This window comes from Aethina tumida, chromosome 3 (genome assembly GCF_024364675.1).
Source record: "Aethina tumida isolate Nest 87 chromosome 3, icAetTumi1.1, whole genome shotgun sequence".
Classification (NCBI taxonomy): Eukaryota; Metazoa; Arthropoda; class Insecta; order Coleoptera; family Nitidulidae; genus Aethina; species Aethina tumida.
In genome coordinates, this window is record NC_065437.1 from 16638811 (window position 1) to 16658680 (window position 19870).

Consider the following 19870-nt stretch of genomic DNA (forward strand, 5'->3'; position numbering starts at 1 on the left):
CCACTCTGATAATTATGATTTATCGAATCATCTCTGCGAACAATTACAGTTAGAAATATCAAATCGCATTTTAATGATGTGCACTTGCTAACCAAATATGCATGTAAGCTCATTAAAATCTGTAAAGTTCATGCTGCATTCACACATTTTACATTAATATTAATTTTTTACAATAATTTCATATTCTAACGGATGTTTAAGCCTGATTCATCACTATTATCCTTAGAAAAATACATATTTGATGTTTTAATTTTTAGAATGAAAAACTATATCCCAAATTATTTATTGTGATACAATTATAATTTTGTATTATTTATTGTTTATTTGGGAGTTTGTAATTGTTTATAAATATGCCGACTAGGTTTCGGTTTACACAGATCGGTAACGTTACTTAAAATTTCCTGATGGATCGGATTCGACAAAATTATAATTCAGGGTTGGAGAATTAGTTACGAAGGAATAGTAATTGTCGGACAGCAAGTGGTGCTGGGATACGATCAGATCGCGACCCGGTTGGGCTCATTTACCTGTCACGGCCACGTCAAACTGCCCTATAATTTCACTGAAAACAAGCCAGATAAAAGCGGGACAATTTACCAACAGATTACAAACACACAAAGGAAAATACGCCGGTCGATATGTGTTTTTTCTATTATTTCCGAAAAAAATACTCACTCAAATTGCTCCGCACATTCAAAGCCGGTATCAGTCCCGATAATTATAGCCGCTATTATCGAATTAAATATACTTTTAGTTTTAGAATATAATTTTCAAGTTTCTGCATTTATAATACTTTAATAACCATATCGGCTCTATACACATCTTGGATAACTATTTTTCTGGCGTCCCTTGATTGACAGTTCCAAACCGCAATTAAATACGTCTGGTTTGATATTAAAAATGTTCACGAATTATATATTCCTATTTTTATTGCAGTATTTATTAATTGCAACGAATTATAATAATTATACGTTTATAACACTTACTTTTAAAACTATATGCATTACATTGACTGACTATATAAAATAAACCGCTGTTTACTTTTTATCAATTCACCTCGAATAAAGAAAACAATGGTACTCAAATAAAGATTCTCTGTTGTGAATACAGGGATTAAAAAACCGCAGTTAGGATAATTGCATACATAAATAGTAATGTTTAAGAGTGATCTTACATTGTTTATGTAAATTGCCATTCAAATGGGAACAATTTGTGAATTGGTTGCTGCTTAGGTAATGGTATATTGTTGCCTGAACATGCAACTCTTGTAATTAAGTCAAGATATTAATGATTATGCATTCAGTGCTCTCGATTTACCTGTTTAGGCAAAATAGATTATAAATTATAAATGATACTAAAACACGCCCAGCGTTTATTTTTAACCAAAAATATTTCTATTACTAATCAAAATATTCTTATATATATATATATATATAATTAAAAAAGAACTTAAATATTTTAGCAAATCTATAATGTCGTGGTATTACTACCACATTATAAAACTAACGACTTACTTTTACCACAGATAAAACACATAATATATGAAATAAAATAAAATGTATGTAAATTGACAATAGACTTTTAATGAGTCTTAAATAAAGTAGAATAATGATTCTATTTTACAAATCTACATGTTGTCAAAACTTATTTCTAAGTCTAGAAAGAGAAATGAGAGTTGTTTGTGTCTACTAATTGTGAAGTGGCATTCTTTCTTTTTTAAAAGTATTACGGAATCCATTTTCATTAATCAGAGGCGCCAATTGACATATCTATAAACTACCTAAATAATTACAATAAGTGCTGTTTAAGTTTACTTAAAGTATAACTTTTTACATATTGAGGGCGCAAGTTTTAAAAAAATAATATTACAGAATTCTATTTTCATTGGAGCCACCTGCTGCCACATCGACAAACTAACTTATTCAGGTATTATTTATTCAAAATAGAGGGCACTAGTTAGGATAAATAATATTGTAGAATTCTATTTTGTAAGCGAGAGTTATCTACTGTCATATCTGGAAACTAATTGATTATTTAAAAAAGAATGTTTTTTACCATATGTTTAAGTTTACGTTTTTGCTAAAAGGGGGTGTTGAATAATTATATTTAAAAATGTAAACAGAGCTTCAGTTTACTGGATTTTTTTATGTCTAAGGTTTGAGAACCCCTTGAATAGAATGTTAGTGGTAGCAAAATTTTACTGAAATATCCACTTTCTCCATGAGAAATAAAGCATATTGTTATAACATTGTGAATTTAAAATTATCTAACAAGGATGGATAATATGATTTATTGTTACAGTTTAATATATGTTAACTATAACAGATCACATTAATTGTGAGCGAAAATACACGTGTATAGATAATAAATTCACACTTTGGGAATAAAAATTGTTTATGATGCATCTAGAAAGGGTATCTGTAAGAGGTATTCTTCTAACCTTTGTTATTGGACTGTGGAGAACAAACTCGAAAGATTTGCAAAATTTTCAATTTTTTTATATACATTGGTATATTGTAAAAGCAACATAAAAATTTTGTACATTAGATGTTTCTAACTGTAAATAATATTTTGAAGTATTCAATAATCATGATTACTGCAAAAGAAAACGTAGACTGTGTTGCATAAAGAACCAATTTCTTCGCGTTCGTCTTCAGGCGAAGGCTAGCAAGAGGATCAAGTTGGAGTGAGCGGCGTTACCTGGTTGGGTCTACGGGGTCAGGCACACACACACGGCCACCACAGATAGCAAGAGAGTACCGTGAAGACCGCTATTCGTCTCGTGGTACGTGGTGGGCATCGTACGGATCGCACGGAATAAGGTATACGGAGTGTGGCGCGACAGGTGCGCCGGTTCCAGCATTCCCGCAGTCAGTTTTTGCCCGTGAGTGCGGTCTCGTTTCGGTGCAACTATGGACTATCTCGGGTGCCACCCCGTAATTGTACTGACCTGAATCCGTTCGACGAAACGTGCCCGAAAAAACCGGTGTGTTCAGTGCCTGTGTTTGTGTTTTGGTTTTTTGTTCGTGATTTCTTTTTTTTCTTATCTGGACGACGCACTCCGCGATCGACTATGCGTTGACCGTGTTTTCTTTCGATCGACCCGTGGATTATGTGGATGTGAGGTTTTGTTTTGATCGAGAACACGGCCACAGAAGGTAAATATCGGAGAGGCGTTCCTTTTGGATTCGGCGGGTTCGGCGAGTGATGCTGCGTTCAAGTCACCGACTGCTGACCTGAATATCGATTACCTACTTTCTTTTGCATGAACTTTAATCGATTATTTCGCGGTATTGTTTTTAGATCAATTAGATCATCACCGTTCCAGGGAAATTTTTAAAATTATTTTGTGGACTAATATTTATTTCGTAATCTTATAAGATTTTAAATTTATGAAAACATCTTAAAACTAGATGGTAACTATTTCTTACAAATTCATATTCACAATTTATTCATTAAGAAATTATAATAATAAAATAAAAAGTTATAGATTTAGGTTGTGTAAATTACTTAATAAATATTACTTTTTAAATTTTTTGCAATGAAATAATTAGATATAATTAAATACTTCTATATTCTAGTAATTAAGTGCAACAGTTTATTTAATCTAACAACTTAAATCAAATATCTAAAGCATCAAACATATATAATATGTAATTAATAAAAATTTTATTTCTCAGACTACATAACTATAGTTATTAAGACCATTAATTAATATTAAATACATATATTATAAATATTATAATAATAAGTGAAAATGGGAAATATATTTTAATGCAAATGTAATAAATAATTTGCATGTTAGTAATTAAAATGTTAATACTTAAATAGTACATATGGATTTATTTATTTTATAAAAGGACTCGAAGACTTCAAATTATTCCTATAAACAATTGCTCATAAATAATATTCTAATAAGATTAATAAGCCGAAGTCTTTACACATTAGTTCATTCACACAATTGTGGTACATTGTGAAAGTCCCACATTCGTGTTTTAACACATTAAACAATTAACTTTTTTTTTTAAATAAACCACAACAACAAACCGTTACCCGGTTTGTGGAAAGTGTCGTGCATTTTGCACTCGCAGTGCATTTGTTAGTGGCATTTGCACTGGCACGTTTTTCAGACATTGCCGAAAGGTTACGTCACGAGATTATCTAAGACGTTGGTGGATTTAACCAAAGATTATATTAAATGATTTTAAATAACAAACAGGTGTCCGAGGTTTATTTATTCACGTTGTAATTGTTGGCTTTCGGGTGATGCTGTCGATTATTAATGATTTATGATGGACAAATTAAGGATTGTTAAGAGTTTAGGAATTTGGTTAATTTCAAGTTGTTGCATATGCTGCAAAATTGCAAAGGTCAGACCATTACGACACTTCTTGAGAGTTATTTAAAACAATTTAAGAAAGGATAACTCAAGGATAAGCTCTCCAATAAAACAAACAATTTATTTTTATATATTTTGTCACGGTTTTCTTAAATATCGTATAAAAACTGTTGATGATTATTAAAGATGGAATGTTAATCAGTGATTATAATTTACCAAATGTCAAATGTTAGAAACAATTTTAAAAATACCGATGATAGGGATTTATAGCAGGAATTGCAAATTGAAATTCCGATCATTAGAAAATAGCTCATTTCATGGTAATCGATCATTACGAAATGAGAGTTCCGAAAATTGGTTCGTCATTATGGCTTAGGAAATTGAAACGTTGTACATGAACTTTCCATCCCAAAAACAATTTCTTATTTCATAATGGGCGAAACACGTGCAACTGAATTTGAAAATCAAATTTTATTAGAAACTCTTCTTTTTATCTGTAAATGAAGAAAGCCCACTAGTAGAACACGAATATTATTAATTCATGATCGAAATATTAATATTTATAACGCCAATTTAACATCTGTTTTGGTTGGAGTTTATTAGGTGAGAATTTTGAAAGTCTCAAACAAATAATCTTTGTAATCTGTTGATTTACAATTTGCAATAATGATCATAAAAATTATTTAGCAGTCTCAGCAAATAATTTGATATGCGAATCAACTAAATAACAAACACGATAATGATTTTTACTGTTATGAGCATACAATAAATCGTAAACTGAAGTTATTATTACACTTTATTCACATAGTGGAAAGTAAAGAAATAACTTGGTTATGATACCATAAAACAATAGATAAAATTCTTCGAAAGTTAACCCAGTTTGTACGTTTTGCTGTGCTGCAATAATGGAAACGATAATTATACACATCATATGAACAAAACCAATTTGTTAATAATATTTATTGCCAACTCTACGATTTTCTGTTGTAATTATTAAAATTACGCTGTTGAATTTCAAACTATATGCTTTTACAACGTTCTTTATTTTCGATTAGTTTTTCGAGTTTAAAAGTTAGAGCAAAGAGGTCGTGAACAGTAAAACTAATGCGAAGAATGTTGAGAGATAATATCACCATTATAGTGTTACGTTTAGTCAGCTATAAAGTTATTTGTATATTGTACCATCACAATAGTTGTAGTACAAAGAGGTGGCCGAAAACCTATGATGCAGCACTATTTACGAAAATTGAATCTTATTATAGTACGAGTTTTTTAGTTGGTTTAATTACCACCGTAAAACAGCTGATTAATTAAGAACTAATTGGAACGATCAAAATATAAGATATGCAATTGAAAAGAATATACGTGATTCAAAATGGATCACACTGAAAAATACTGAATATATTTTCATAAGAATTTTCCAATTAATAATTTCAAATTTTGGTACCTCGAAAGAAATTGACATTGATACGTACTTATTTATTAACTCTTGATTAACTCTTTATTAAGTCTTGAAAGTATTGCTCTGTGAACTCTGGAACTCTTCTTACCTTGTTGGAGAATGTAAACCATTTTTTTTTAATTTTCAGACTAACAATTTAGTTATTATTAATTAATATTTAATCTCAGGTGATACTTTATTACAAACTTTTGATAGTAATAACCTTTCAATTAGTGGGAAATCCCTCATCCCTCCATATTAATATTATAAATAGTCCAGTCAAAACTAAAAGAATTTTTTCTTACGATACTTCGACTAATTTATCGGTAGAATAACCTAGATAAAAAATCAATAATTATTTAGTATGCTATGGTGAAAAGGATTTCAAAGACAAACACACACCTAAAAACGTCTTTTAATATAATGGTAACAAGAACATACGCATACACCCACTTAAGTCTGGTACTGTTCACCGCTGAGTCATACAATGCGACAATTTCAACTAATTCCCACACCTTTACAATATTATTCAAAATACATGGCTGAACGTGGTTTTCGAATTAAGTTTTTGTTAGTCAAGGATGGATTGCTCGTACACAAGGTTTTATAGGAATAAGTAAGCGTAACAACAAATTTTACAGGAATCGGTCAAACAGAAAAGGTGTAAGAAAAAAGTCCCGTCTAGTTTTACTCTATTTTACTTTTCTTTTTGTGCATTAACAATTTATAAAGTAGTAAATGAGGCGAGATACCGAAATTTCAATTCCGGTTGGGGATAGTCAAGCCAAGGTGATTCGAAAGGTGTTCAATAATAATTGACAACCCAATAAACCACGTAATTTCCATCCACTTATCTAAATGAAATTGCATTTTCACTCTCCGAATGTTGTTATTGTTTTTTATAATCATTAACTTTCTCACTGATGGCAAAACGAGATGGAATAAAAGTACAAAATGTCTAATGCGTATTAAAATTCAAACGGGGTATGACTGATATTAAATAATCGCATTACCGACAAGTTAAATGATCACCGGACACTGTTATTGACGATGAATTATGCATTTTTTTAATTAGCATTCCATATACGTGCAACGACAAGAATCACTAACCGATTAGGTAACCGGTGTCACAGACAAACTAGATTACCGGTGTTATTAATTAATTTGTCAGACTGGCAACTAAATTGCCTACTCTTGCTGTTTTTTCATTTAAAAGCACTCGATAAATGTGTTCGAAAATGTAGGTTACATGTTTTATTCCTGAAACAAACATTAATTAATAGATGGCATAGAAAAATACAATCAAAATTCCTATGTGCAATCACCGTATGTGTAAATGATTTAAAATTACATTTCTATATGAAGAAAAAATATAAAAAGAAAACGTACTCGAGAAAACAGCAACATATGCCTCTAATTTCGTTAGTTTTTATCCGCTTGTGTCCTTTGTGTTGTATTTGATTAATTGTGATGTTGCCATTCAAAGCGCACTTATTGATTGGAGGACAGCTCTCATCAACATACGCGTTGAGATGTGCTAATGTGACTCGAGGATATAATTAAAGTAACGTTATGCTTTTTGTAAGAATCCTTTTATTTTATAACCATCATTATGTGGTAGGAAAAAAGGTACATGAAAGTCGTAGATCTCACTTATTAAAACCAAGACAATTGCTAAATTTTCTCTGTTAAATATGTTGTTGTTTGTTGTTTCAGGAACAATTGTATTTGAAAGGGAAATTTACCATTTACTGTATAATTCGACATGGAAGTTAAAAATACCGTGCCACTAACATTTATTTATTTACATTTACTTTTATTTAAATGATGCAATTATTTCGCATTTGCTTCATTTTAACATGGTAATTTAACAGTTTTACGTGATCAATTTACTAAATTGATGTCGATCGAATCGATCTTGAGATATTTAGAACGGAAAATTATTTTTTATGATGCCATTTGCGCAAGATTAGTAATAATGAAACTGAGAAGTTAAATTGGTAAGAATTTCTCAATATTCGGATAAGGCAGAATTTATACTTTTTTAATTTTTTATAATTTATTTTTCAAATGGACTCAGTGTCAAAAATAATAAATTAAGATATTCACAAAAACTTTTTTAATACATTATTTTTGCTTACATGAAATTACGAAAAATTTTTCCAGTGTATATAGATTTACCTTTTCTAATACTGGAATTTTTTGAAAATCATAAAACTTTAAAAAAAACTGTTTTTACATAATAAAATTCCTGTATCAGTTTTGCTGCTCTGAACAGCACAGAACCAATTGGATCTTAAAAAATCTGTGCATGTCAAGTAATTGAAATTTTCAGTCTTCAATTATTACAATATATGTTAATTATAATTCCAATATTTTGTTTAAAATATTATTTTTTATTTCTATAAATTGTAATCGATATTTCTAAGTTATATTTTTAATTTTTGTGAATTTTTAAGAAATTTCTTTTTGATCATATTTTTATAAATATTAAATCAAATTGAATCTGTTATTATTTAAAACATTTTTCGGGAAATTTTTAAGTATAGATAGATTATATTCACTTTCCACTTTTGAATAGAAACAAAAAAATTTCACACGTTATTTTTTCCCAAAATCTTTGTAATATTATATAACTTTTTTAAGTAAGATATTACTATTTATTTCGAAAATTTTGATGTTTTTTTACTTATTAACGTATAAATTATTGTTAGATAATTTCACATTAAATAAATTAAAATGTTTCAAATTATTTTTCTAAATATTCTAATAAAAAATATTTAGATTTTATATATCCAGTATTCGTAAAACGGAAAGTAACACAAAAAAAAATCTATAAATTATAATCATCACATTTCAAAGTGATTTTGATCAGAATATCTGCGAATTTTTAATAAATCTCTTTTCGATCATATTTTATTAAAATATTCAATGAAATTGGATCTGTTATTTTTTTAAAACTTTTTTTTGGGTAATTTTTAGATATAGATATTTATATTTACTTTCCACTTTTGAGTGAAAACAAACAAGTTTCACATATGTTATTTTTTATCTAAATATTTATTGTAACTTTTTTGAGTAAGATATTACTAATTATTTTGGAAATATTTATATTTATATGGTCAATATTCCTAAAATATCGGACAAAACAAAAACAAACAAACATTTCTATAAATTATAATCAGTCATCACATTTCTAAGTTATATTTTGATATTAAAATGTCTTTTTGATTATATTTTTATAAATATTAAATCAAATTGGACCCGTTACTATTTAAAACATTTTTCAGGTAATTTTTATATTTACTTTCCACATTTGAGCGAACACAATAATGTTTCACACATGTTATTTTTTTCACAAAATCTCTTTGTAACTCTTTTAAGTAAGATATTACATTTTATTTTGGAAATTTTGTTTTTTTATTTATTAATGTATAAATTATTGTTAGATAATAACTAAAATATAGATTAAAATGTTTTAAATAATTTTTCTAAAAATTTTTTTTATACATTATATATATATATATATATATATATATATATTGTATAAAAAACACAAGACTTTTATTTTATTTATTACTAGAAGTTGTTTAAAAAACCACATTATACATAATTAAACATTATTTCAGTTATAATTAAAATAATAAATGTCTGCAAGCGACATTTAATTGTAATTTAGACTCAGTCGTGCAATTATTTTACAGTTAAGTTTAAATCATTCAGGTCATTGTTAAACCGAATATTAGTTATTATAAATTACTAGCATCGTGAAAATTCACAATTGTTTACTTTTTATACTATTTAAGTGTGTAATAATTATTATTCATATAAGCAAATGAACGTTTAAATTATGAGGTTACTGTGGCTACGAAACATCTTCAAATAACAGTTAGCTTTACCATAAGCCCAAGTTGTCAGTTATAAAGTATTTATGTAAATGTACCATTAGTTTTTGTTAATGTTGATGGTTGGCTAATCTCTATAGATAAAACTTTTGGAATTTTATACTGCTTGCCATTTCTTTGACTTGTATTACTGAATAAGATTAACTAATAATAACAAGAATAGTTGCGTTTTAAATTTTTACTTTAGATTTCCTTTGTGATTGACTTAATTACCGCAAGCAACTTTTGTAGACCGTAAAATCACACGACTTTAAAGAAAAAAAAATAGTTCAATTATAAAACACATTTTCTAATCATTTCAGATATTTCCGATAGAACCAAGTGATTTATAACCAGGGCGTGAACTGGCTGGAATAATTCAAATGATAACGATTTCATACGCACACGCACTTATTAATAAAAAGCAATATCGTCTGGTTGCCATCAGCATGCACCGATTTAATATCCTGGATCATTTATGTTTAGTCGCCCACTGCAACGTGAAAAAAACAAAACGGCGGACAAGTTGTTTTATATTCACACCTCTCACACAAGTCCCTCACCTGCAAATATCGGTGGGTGGGGTTGTGTTTATTCTAAGGCTCAGTTGCTCATACTGTTGCGACATTCGTGTATGTTCAAATGCCGTTTTTGGAGCGAGTTCATTGCATTTACAGGTGTAAAAATTCAAATTCATAAGTTATGAGTCCTTTTAAGGTTGAAATTATTCGGAGTATGAGTTGTTTCGCATCAACGCAACGATTTTGTTAACTGTTCTTGCCGAGAATATTATATGGATATAATTAAAATTACTATGGTAATGATTTCAACGGTTGACTACTGCACATTTAACTGCAAATGTGTGGTGTTTCGAGCTGTGCTTGAATGTAACGTATAATTATTTAAAAGCAATAAGTCTCCTGTACAATGAACCTGTGCTGAGAAAGGAAATATTAAGGAAATTACAAGCAATAGCGATTGAGTTAATTATATTTTTGAAATTAATTACTTAAGTATGAATTTATACAGTAAGTACCAGATGTGCAGTTAATGTAGACAATTGCTTTCGAAACATTTACCTTTAATTATACGACTCTTGATTTTTCATAAATATGCAATTATTTTGTTATAAATTGAATTTAATCAAAAAGAATGTACTTTTTAGTCCATTTTAGAAATGTTATATTAATATTATATATTAGAATATTAATGAAATGAAAGTTATTTTATAATCAAATTTGCACTTTTGTTGATTAAATTAAATTAATATACCAATTAGGTTGACGACAAATGTTAAATTTGATTTATGTATTTGTTATAATCAAACCATTTTTGGAAATTCCGCATTAAATTTTATTCAACAAGTGAAAAGGCAACTAAAAACAGTATGAAAAAATACGCAGTCAAAAATAAAATTTTTAATATTAATGTATTTAAACATCTGTTGTTCTTTTAATTAGATCTATAATAATTGTATAAATTTCCTTATAGACGTGTTCTTAAATTTAACTTGTATACTGTAGTTAAAATAAATGTATCATAAATAAAATAAATAATAAAAAATTGTATTAGCAATAAAAAAGAATATGAACAAAATTGAATAAAAAAATATTTATGGCTTTATTATAGAATCTTATTTTCTTAAATTATTCTTATTGCTGTTTTTGACAGTTAATGAATATGCAAAATTTAATTATTATATAAAATATATCCATTTCTGAGGGTACTTAACTCAATGGTGCAGTTATATTTGCTGTAAAAAATTTGCTAGTTTGATTTCCTAAATTTTTATGTCTAAAAAGTTATCCATATGTTATGAGGGTGTACCGCTTTTAAATGGGCCACGCTGTATGTATATCCAGTATATATACAGAAATTTTTCAGCATTAATATCAAAATTACTAGACACAGTTTACTAATTAAATATTTTTTTCAGTTATTTATCCCACAACTTTGACATGCCAAAATTAGTTGTTCTTCAATTATTTCATTATTTTAGAAGTGAATGACATTCAAATATAAAATATAACGTTTTGACATTTCCTTTTAATAAGTTATCGATATTTACTTAATAATTTTTTGGCAAACAAATATTCAAATTATGTAATAAATTGAATATGATGTTGCCAAACATCTATTTGCATATTGATTTCTAAAAGATTTATTTTTATATAGTGGTCATTTTAGTATTAATATTTTGGAGTTAAAATATTATGATCTAAGTCGCTACGGGGAGCTAAACCGCCATTTAAGAAACATTGTGTATTATGTGTGTTTATTTATAATTTTAAGAATAAAAATTCACTTTTAATATCATGTAAATTTCACATGATTTATGGGCTGAAAATTCGTAATTTAACGGCATTAAGCCTATAAAAGGAGCTATTTAATAATAAATGGGTCAGTTTCTTCGGTATAATTTTATCATTAGATGTAAATAAGCTACACTTATTTAATTTGTGTACGTAAACATTAATTTGTTATTGTAGACAGTAGATCACGAAATAATAAAAGTGGGTCAGTTTATATTAATGTTAATTTTACGAAATGTGCCGTTTTCAAATTGAATACTAAATTTACCATAAAGTTTTCAGTAAAAGCATTTTAAAATGGTGTAAAATTGCTATAGTGAAAGTATAAAATTGAAAAATTGGAGAATTTATAAATTTCAACTAAAACTTCATTGATTCAGTCAAAATTTAAAACCTGTAATACAATAAATTACCAAAACACTTGTGTATTTAATTAATTATTCACATTTATTTTATACGTACTTAAATCGGACACGGCTGTAAAATTGCTGTAGTGAATATTATGGATGACTATGCACTTTAAAATCACATTAAAAGCCCCCTTTTTAAAGTGAAAAGCTAGAAACGTATAAAAATTTAAAACCTTGTAAATTTTACAGTCACAATTAATTGTCGATGTTTAATTATACTTTTGGTCCGGTTTGACTTTTACAACGACCAGTTTGGAAACCAGAATTGACCGAAAGAAAAAAATCATTGGTCACTTGACAGCCATAATGATTTTGCCATTGTCATTCGCCACATTCAGGTAGAACGCCATAAAAAGGTTCTTAGATTGTTATAAGAGTTTTCGCCCACGTTCCTATCAGAATGGCAGTTTTTATTGACAAAACAATACGATTTAAGCTTATTGTTAATTAGTATCTTTATAAAGGATTGTGCTAAATATTTTTTCCATGAATAACGTATACAGTTAATCACTTTTCCTTGTGACTTATGATTTTATATTTTGTGGAAACACTGAAGAAAGTCGGCTTGATACGTGACCACTTTCATCGAAATTATCCGCTACCGCAAAACATTTAAATACCGCGGCGAATGTGCATGTGTGTGTGAAAACATTGCGAGGGTAATTAGATCGCGAAACGTGTGAAATTTCTGGCCGGTAATTAAAGTAAAACTAACTTGATTATGTAACAGTTTAAACGTATGCATATTATTACAACGGTAGTTAAGACTAACAGGCCAGAATGTTATCCTGCTACGAGCCCAGCGCAGTTAAAATGCTCGGAATTCCGATGGTTTCATTCAAAAAACATCAGTCTGATTTAGTGTCGTGGTGCGTTTTAAATTATGAGCCGGAAAAATTCCTCACAATTAACATTTTACAGTTTTACGTGAATGTCTAGGTTTAGGAAATGTTACTGGTACTAATGGACTTTTAAGTGGAGCTAAATTTTGTAATTTTCTTCAGTTACCTGGTGTGTATTACCAATGGGCAAAATATTCAAATGCTTCTCCTTCGGTATTCCACTTACCTCATTGAAGATGAACAACAAACCTCTTAAATACAGCTCACCATCTGCTAATACAATGCATTCCGAACGAACATGGCTAGGAAATATTATGCTCGGAATTTTAATTCAGCCATTCTTTTCATAACGTGATCCATATCTTCGTATTCTAGAACTCGCTTCTTTTTTTTTTTTGTGCAATTCCAGTTACAAAGTTCTGTTACACAACAACTTTCCATCTCGTTCAGCCGAACTATAAAAAAGATTAGCCTAAACGGTCATAATGAGCTTGCACAAAAGATGCAGGAAATAGGAAGTGGAACCGTTGAACGTTGATTGATGCTGGTTGGAGATCGGTGGGATATGCATACATCTCTGCATCTGCATTGTTTTCGAATAAACGCAATTTACCCACACAATTTAACGCATTCAAAGAAGACAAATGCGACATCCCAACCGTGACTCGTTTGTATTAACTGGTTCTGCATATTTTTGGGTGGAGGTTACGATTTAAATAATTTATTGGGTTTTTGTATCTGCTCGGATGTTTAAGATGCAATTACGAGTCCTGGAATCGATGCAATTCCCATGATAATCTTGATAAATACACGAATGTGAGTGCGGTAGAAAGGAAAAGAACGGCAGCTTTTAGTTACTGGTAACTGTGCATTTCCACAGGAAACTCTTAAGCATCCACTAACAGCGTGCACTTGTAGAAGGAAACGTAAAAGATAACATAGTCAATTTAATTTGTTAACATACTAAAATATCTTTTACATATAAAGTTCAAGAAATGTTAGTTAAAGTGAGGCAAATTCGTGAGAATTAAATTAAAATAAACAATTACAAAATCACTGGGGAAATGGAGATTTAATGTTTGTTGTTATTTTTGCAATATTCTTAAAAAAACAACTAGTTTTTATCAACAATGTAAACGGGATTTCTAAATAATTAGTTTTTCTTTGCGCCAGTATTGTTCTTGGTCTGACACGACAACCACACTTTTTGCAGTACTTTTAGTGGCTTCAAAAAAGTGAAAACGTAAGTTATAGTGCTTGTAACTAATTGCAAAAATCATTACTCGTTGAAACAATCAGGTTTTAAAAGGTATATAATATAATTATATGTTACACTGCATGGCAAAAACGGTTAAAGATTCGCTTCCAAACTGGAACAACTAACTGTTCTTCGCCAGTCAATAATTACTTGCGCCCCGGGCTTCGTCTATTTTTTTAATTAAATCACCGTAGCGTTATCTCAAAAACCTGGTCCAATTCCAGCTTCTTCGTGTGAGTCATAATCTTAAAATCCCATACGAGTCACACCTCGAACGTTTTATTGAATTTCCGGCAGCAAGATTCGGTAAACGTAAAACGTTTTCGTACAATTTTAGAACTGAAACCTTGGATAATCCACACCTGGACTAATAACGAAAGAAAAAAATCAGGTAGACAAACTCGCCTGATATTCAACTTGTATGGCTACCTGTTATTGTTGACTTGTGTCCATCTGTCAGGTCTTTACAGAGCAGATTTATTCATTCAATACTATTCAAGTTTGTTTTTTATTATTCGAGCGTTTTTCTCACAATAAACCGTATGAATGTGCGCGGGCTTATCATTAAACACTATGCGGACCGTTAATAAACATGTTGGATTGCCATTACGACTAATTGCAGTAATTTCTAACGACTAACATATTGCAGAAAAAAAATGACATTTATTTAAGTTAAAACAGTATTATTTATAAACTTCAATTAACTATTAAGTTCGTTGAGGCTGTAATAGAAGATTGTTAGTGTAATTCTGTCCGACACTTTGTACAAAACAAATACGAACTTGATCCGATGATTCAATTAAGCAAACAACATCTTAACGATATTTCAGGCGTCCAATATAATTGGGAATGTCTTTACCTGTATAATTAGCCTCCAAAGCAAGCCGAGTGAATTGAAAGTTGTATACAGCAGACCAGGAAATACCAAGGCAATCCACCCACGACAATATTAGCGGTGGATTTTAGTTTGCTAGTGAACGCTTCGATAATATTGTCGCTAAAAAGAAATCCAGTTAGCGATTTACGAGTTGTCGTAAGAAATTTCTCTTTTGTATTTCCGCTGAAAATGCAGTTATAATGGTTATGCGAGTCGGTTGTTTATAAGTTTATTGAAAATGCTGCACGTAAATTATACACGGCGATTAAACGTAAACAGCAGAAAGTATAATGTTTAACTTTCATTCAAAATAAAAATAGATTCATTTTGTTCGGAATAATTTTACATTGTTACAATATAATCGATTTAATTCACCGATGAATCGCATCTTTTAACGGTTTCAAGGAGATCGAGATTCAGTTCACTTTGAAGTCATTTTTATCGTCGGCATTGCATCAATTATTGCTCCAATTAAAGACGACGAGGATAATGTGTGTTGTTTGGGCTCTTCAATGGGGGCAAATTGAAATAAACACCGGCTTTAAAGGATTCGAGCTCGTTTGATGCAATTTCTATGAGGTGGATGGGAATAACTGAATTTAAATAATAGGTGGTGAGTAATTCGGGCGCGCCTTCCATCGGCCTTTATGATTCAAGAAATCACCATTATCAAGTCGTATATGGTCACAGATTAATGGTTAATATGATACAGAATTACACTCATTAAATTGCATTTTGAACTGAGAATCAATCTTTTTGTTCTAGTTAAACGATATATAGGGTGATGGAGAGTTATCTAGAGCTCTGAGGCATCTTAAATTTATTGTTTTATTTCCCCACTTATGGTAGAAGCTACTTTTTATTTATTTTTTTTTTTTGTTTATATTTAATTATTTGCTCGATTTCAATTGTCAAGACAAAAGCAAGTACATAATTCTTATAATTTAAATTGCATTAATGCATTTCAATTTTATTTACTCAGATTTATTTTCTAAGTGAAAGTGCCATTTATGCCTGTAATTGTTTGCAGATAGAAAAAAATGCAAATCTTCAATCAGAATAATGCATTAAGAGTGAGTTAAATATTTTTATTTATTTTGTAATAGTTCCGCCGCACTTTCAAAACAGTTAACAAAAACCGACACTTTCTTAACTCTTTAAAAATGTTCAGTGGAGCGTTAAAATCGTTTAATTAAAGACCGCGAAATCGTCCGTAAATAAATAAATTAATAATTTTTTTTTAATATTTCGTTTGCATTGAAAGCGAGGAAAATTGAAAGGTCTGAAAACTTTTGCTGCCGTTTCAGAACTGTTAAAGAGTGTTTTGAGCAAATAACACACTGGAATATTTGCAAATCCATATGTGAACAGCTGAGCAACAAAGTGGTATAAAAGAATCGTGTGATAAATTATCACGTTCTTCTTCCAAGAAGGTTTTTGAACAATGACTATTGTCTTGGTCTTCACAATACACAGTGGAAGAAATTGATGTTAGTATCTTGCAAGTTAAAGACTGTACAAAAGTTTAACTTTTATTATAAATAATAAAATTAAATGTTCGAAATTAAAAATTTGTTATAAACTTTAAATTTCAATCTATTTTTATGATGGTTAATATACAATTAATTTAAGTGAAAATAAAGCACTGAAAAACAAAATAAAAAATATTTAAACGTCATATTATAAATATTTAGAATTTAGATGTTGTAAGTATACAGGGTGTTTTATAACTTATCCGAAATTCTTTCTTTCTTTTTCTTCTAGTACCAAAATTCAACAGTTAGACACGGTGGCAAATTATATGCTGCCCTTTGGGGAAAATACAGGATAACAATTTAAAACACATATCCAGGCTTGTAAAAAATAGATTTTTGCAGAGTTTAAACTTATTTCTAATTAAATATCTATGAAACATCTGGAAATAAAAATCCTATAAAAAACATCACCAACGAAGAACATTTGTGTTAAGTTATACAAGAAGAATGGGTAAACATTCCTATGGAAGTGTGTCGCAATCTTGTCGACTCGATAAACAGGTGATGTCGAGAAGTCATTAAATAAAAAGGCTTTGGTACCAAATATTAATAAATTGTTTCCAAATTTATTACCTGTATTATATTATTCCATACTTACGTCCATGAAAAATTTTAAGTCAATACATTTCTTTTAATTTCTTTTTCATTTTTTAAAATTACATATTTGTTAAACCTTAATTTAAATTTAATATAAAAATACAAAACTGTTAATGAATATTTAATTCTGAATAAATAATCTGAATATTTTGTAAATTTTTAGTATTAATATATTTAAATAAGAGTATTTTTGACTCGATGAAAAAAAATTAGAACATATTTTAAATATTTTTTATTCACCACAAATTAAAAAAATGCTTTTGAAATAAGATTAGTTTTCATGTATTATAAACTTTAAATACAGGACATTCAAGAAAGCACACGTGTTCTAAGTCCTACTTCCGACTCGCCTTAATCGCCAAACATTCCGTTCAGCAGTCGCGAATTTATTTACAACAATTACCATACGCAACGGACTAACGGCAATTAGTAAACGCAAAACAGTAATAAATAAATACTTATAAATTTGTGACATATCATGTATTGGAGGACACACGTGAGCGGCAAAGTGAATGGTCCTCAGTTTACGGAACGTTCACACAAGTCTGCGACTGATTATCCCGTTACTTTTTATTGTGTTAAACAATTTATGTACACATCTTTAAGCTAATATTAGCTCGATGCTCACCGGTTTTCTATGGAGGCGAACTTTGCGTATGAATTTAATTTTGTTCCGTTTTATTTCAGATTGGTGGAATGGCGGCCCATCAGCTAATTGCCACCCTGGTTTTTCTCGCGCTTGTCTCGAAAATACGAGCGATAGGTGAGTAAAGAAAATCAATAAAACTATTTTTTTATATACACCAATAAGCACAATTGTAAAAGGACACAATAAAAATTAATGCAGTGGTGATAAAGTTGTGGCGACTGTGGCATTTATTGCAACCTTAGGAGTCTGACTTGCCCATTCGAATTGCAACATGATGAATAGGTACGAGGAAATCGACGCACCGACCTAAAACAATATAAAATTTATAGCTATTAATAATATTTTTTATGGAATTGTTGCTTATACCGAAAATAGAAAAGCGTAGTCGATGGCGAATAGTTTACTAGCATTTAACGATATCTTGTTCTGCATTAGTTGTAAAACGGCCACTATGATCTAAAAAGAATCGAATGTTTGTAATTAATTATTTCCTTTATTCTGAATGCTTTTGCAAAACTTACGCAATTTCTTGCTACAACATCAGAAGGGTGTACATAGCTTCCTAGAAGGATAATTTTCGTTTTGTTTGCCTGAAACAAGAAGAGAGTGATGTATCAATTTTAATATTAACAGAAAAATGTGTTGTTAGTGTTATAATGTAATCAGTTGATTACTTACTTCACGTTTTAAATTATTGCCTTGTATGGACAAAAACCATATATTAAAAAATGAACTTATTAAAGACTGTATGGGGTATAAATGAAAAGTGAGCATTGGGACAGCAAAAATTATATTATATATTATGAAAAATAAATTAACTATTGTTTCAAAATAATTGTTTATTAAAATAAGTAAATTATGTAAACCATACAGTCTATTAATTTTTTTCGAAATACAAGTTATGGATTTATGCATTTTCATCAGTTTATCTATACTTTTACAATAAGCTCGTTTGTATTTCAAATTTATCAGTATATTATTAATTTTGATATATTTTCCTTGTAAATTAAAGTACCACGATGTAATAACTATTTCAAATCCAGAATGGATAATATAGGGAATTTTGAACAGGAGACTAATACACAATAAATTTAGAAATTGCAACAACGTTTTAAATACTAAAAAAGACAAACCAATATTTATAAGAATATTAGCGAAGCAAGCAAAAAACAAAATCTGAGGTTTCCAAAAACATTTACACCTCTTTAAATTTAAATTTGTATAAAAACGGTCAAGTTCAAACTGAACGTCATTAACCTGAATTTCCAATTTCTTTATTCTTTTATAGTTGATAAAATTTAAAAAATATATAATGAACAAACTAAAATCGAGAAACACAAGATAATAATACTGCAAAATATGTAGCACTGTAGATTTCACCATATCTTTGTATGCATAGTATATAGTTATATGTGTGGTAAATAATATGAACTGAAGAATAGAAAATGCACTTTTCCATATGGATAATAATATAATATTTCCATTATTAACAGAATACGGTTGTAACCCGCAGAAAATTTCAAAAATATCAAGTAAAATGTTGGTGTTTGACATGACGATATTATAAGAAATATTTCATTAAACTTAATTTCATCTTCTTGTTTGTTTATACAAAGTAATTTAATAAAATTAATAGAATTGCTGTCCACCATTCAATTAATTAAAAATAAATTAATATTTTATTATTTACTTCAAGTATTAATTTGTTTGCTTTTTGTGATAAGAA

At 29.1% G+C, this 19870-nt stretch overlaps 1 protein-coding gene across 6 annotated transcripts in view; it reads left to right on the forward strand.

Annotated features, from left to right (window-relative positions):
• Positions 1-2488: 2488 nt before the first annotated feature.
• LOC109596328 (cadherin-99C) overlaps positions 2489-19870 on the forward strand; it is a 380168-nt gene continuing 362786 nt past the window's right edge. For 4 of the 6 annotated variants that reach the window (XR_007547600.1, XR_007547599.1, XR_007547598.1 and 1 more), the window contains exons 1-2: positions 2498-3158; positions 18183-18258. Coding sequence is in view for 2 of the 6 variants with exons in the window: in XM_049965365.1 (XP_049821322.1) it covers positions 18192-18258 (67 nt within the window). In the remaining 4 variants the exon portion in view is untranslated. Of the gene's footprint in view, positions 3159-18182; positions 18259-19870 lie in introns of all 6 variants that reach the window. The other 2 variants (XM_049965365.1, XM_049965364.1) reach the window with 2 other exon arrangements.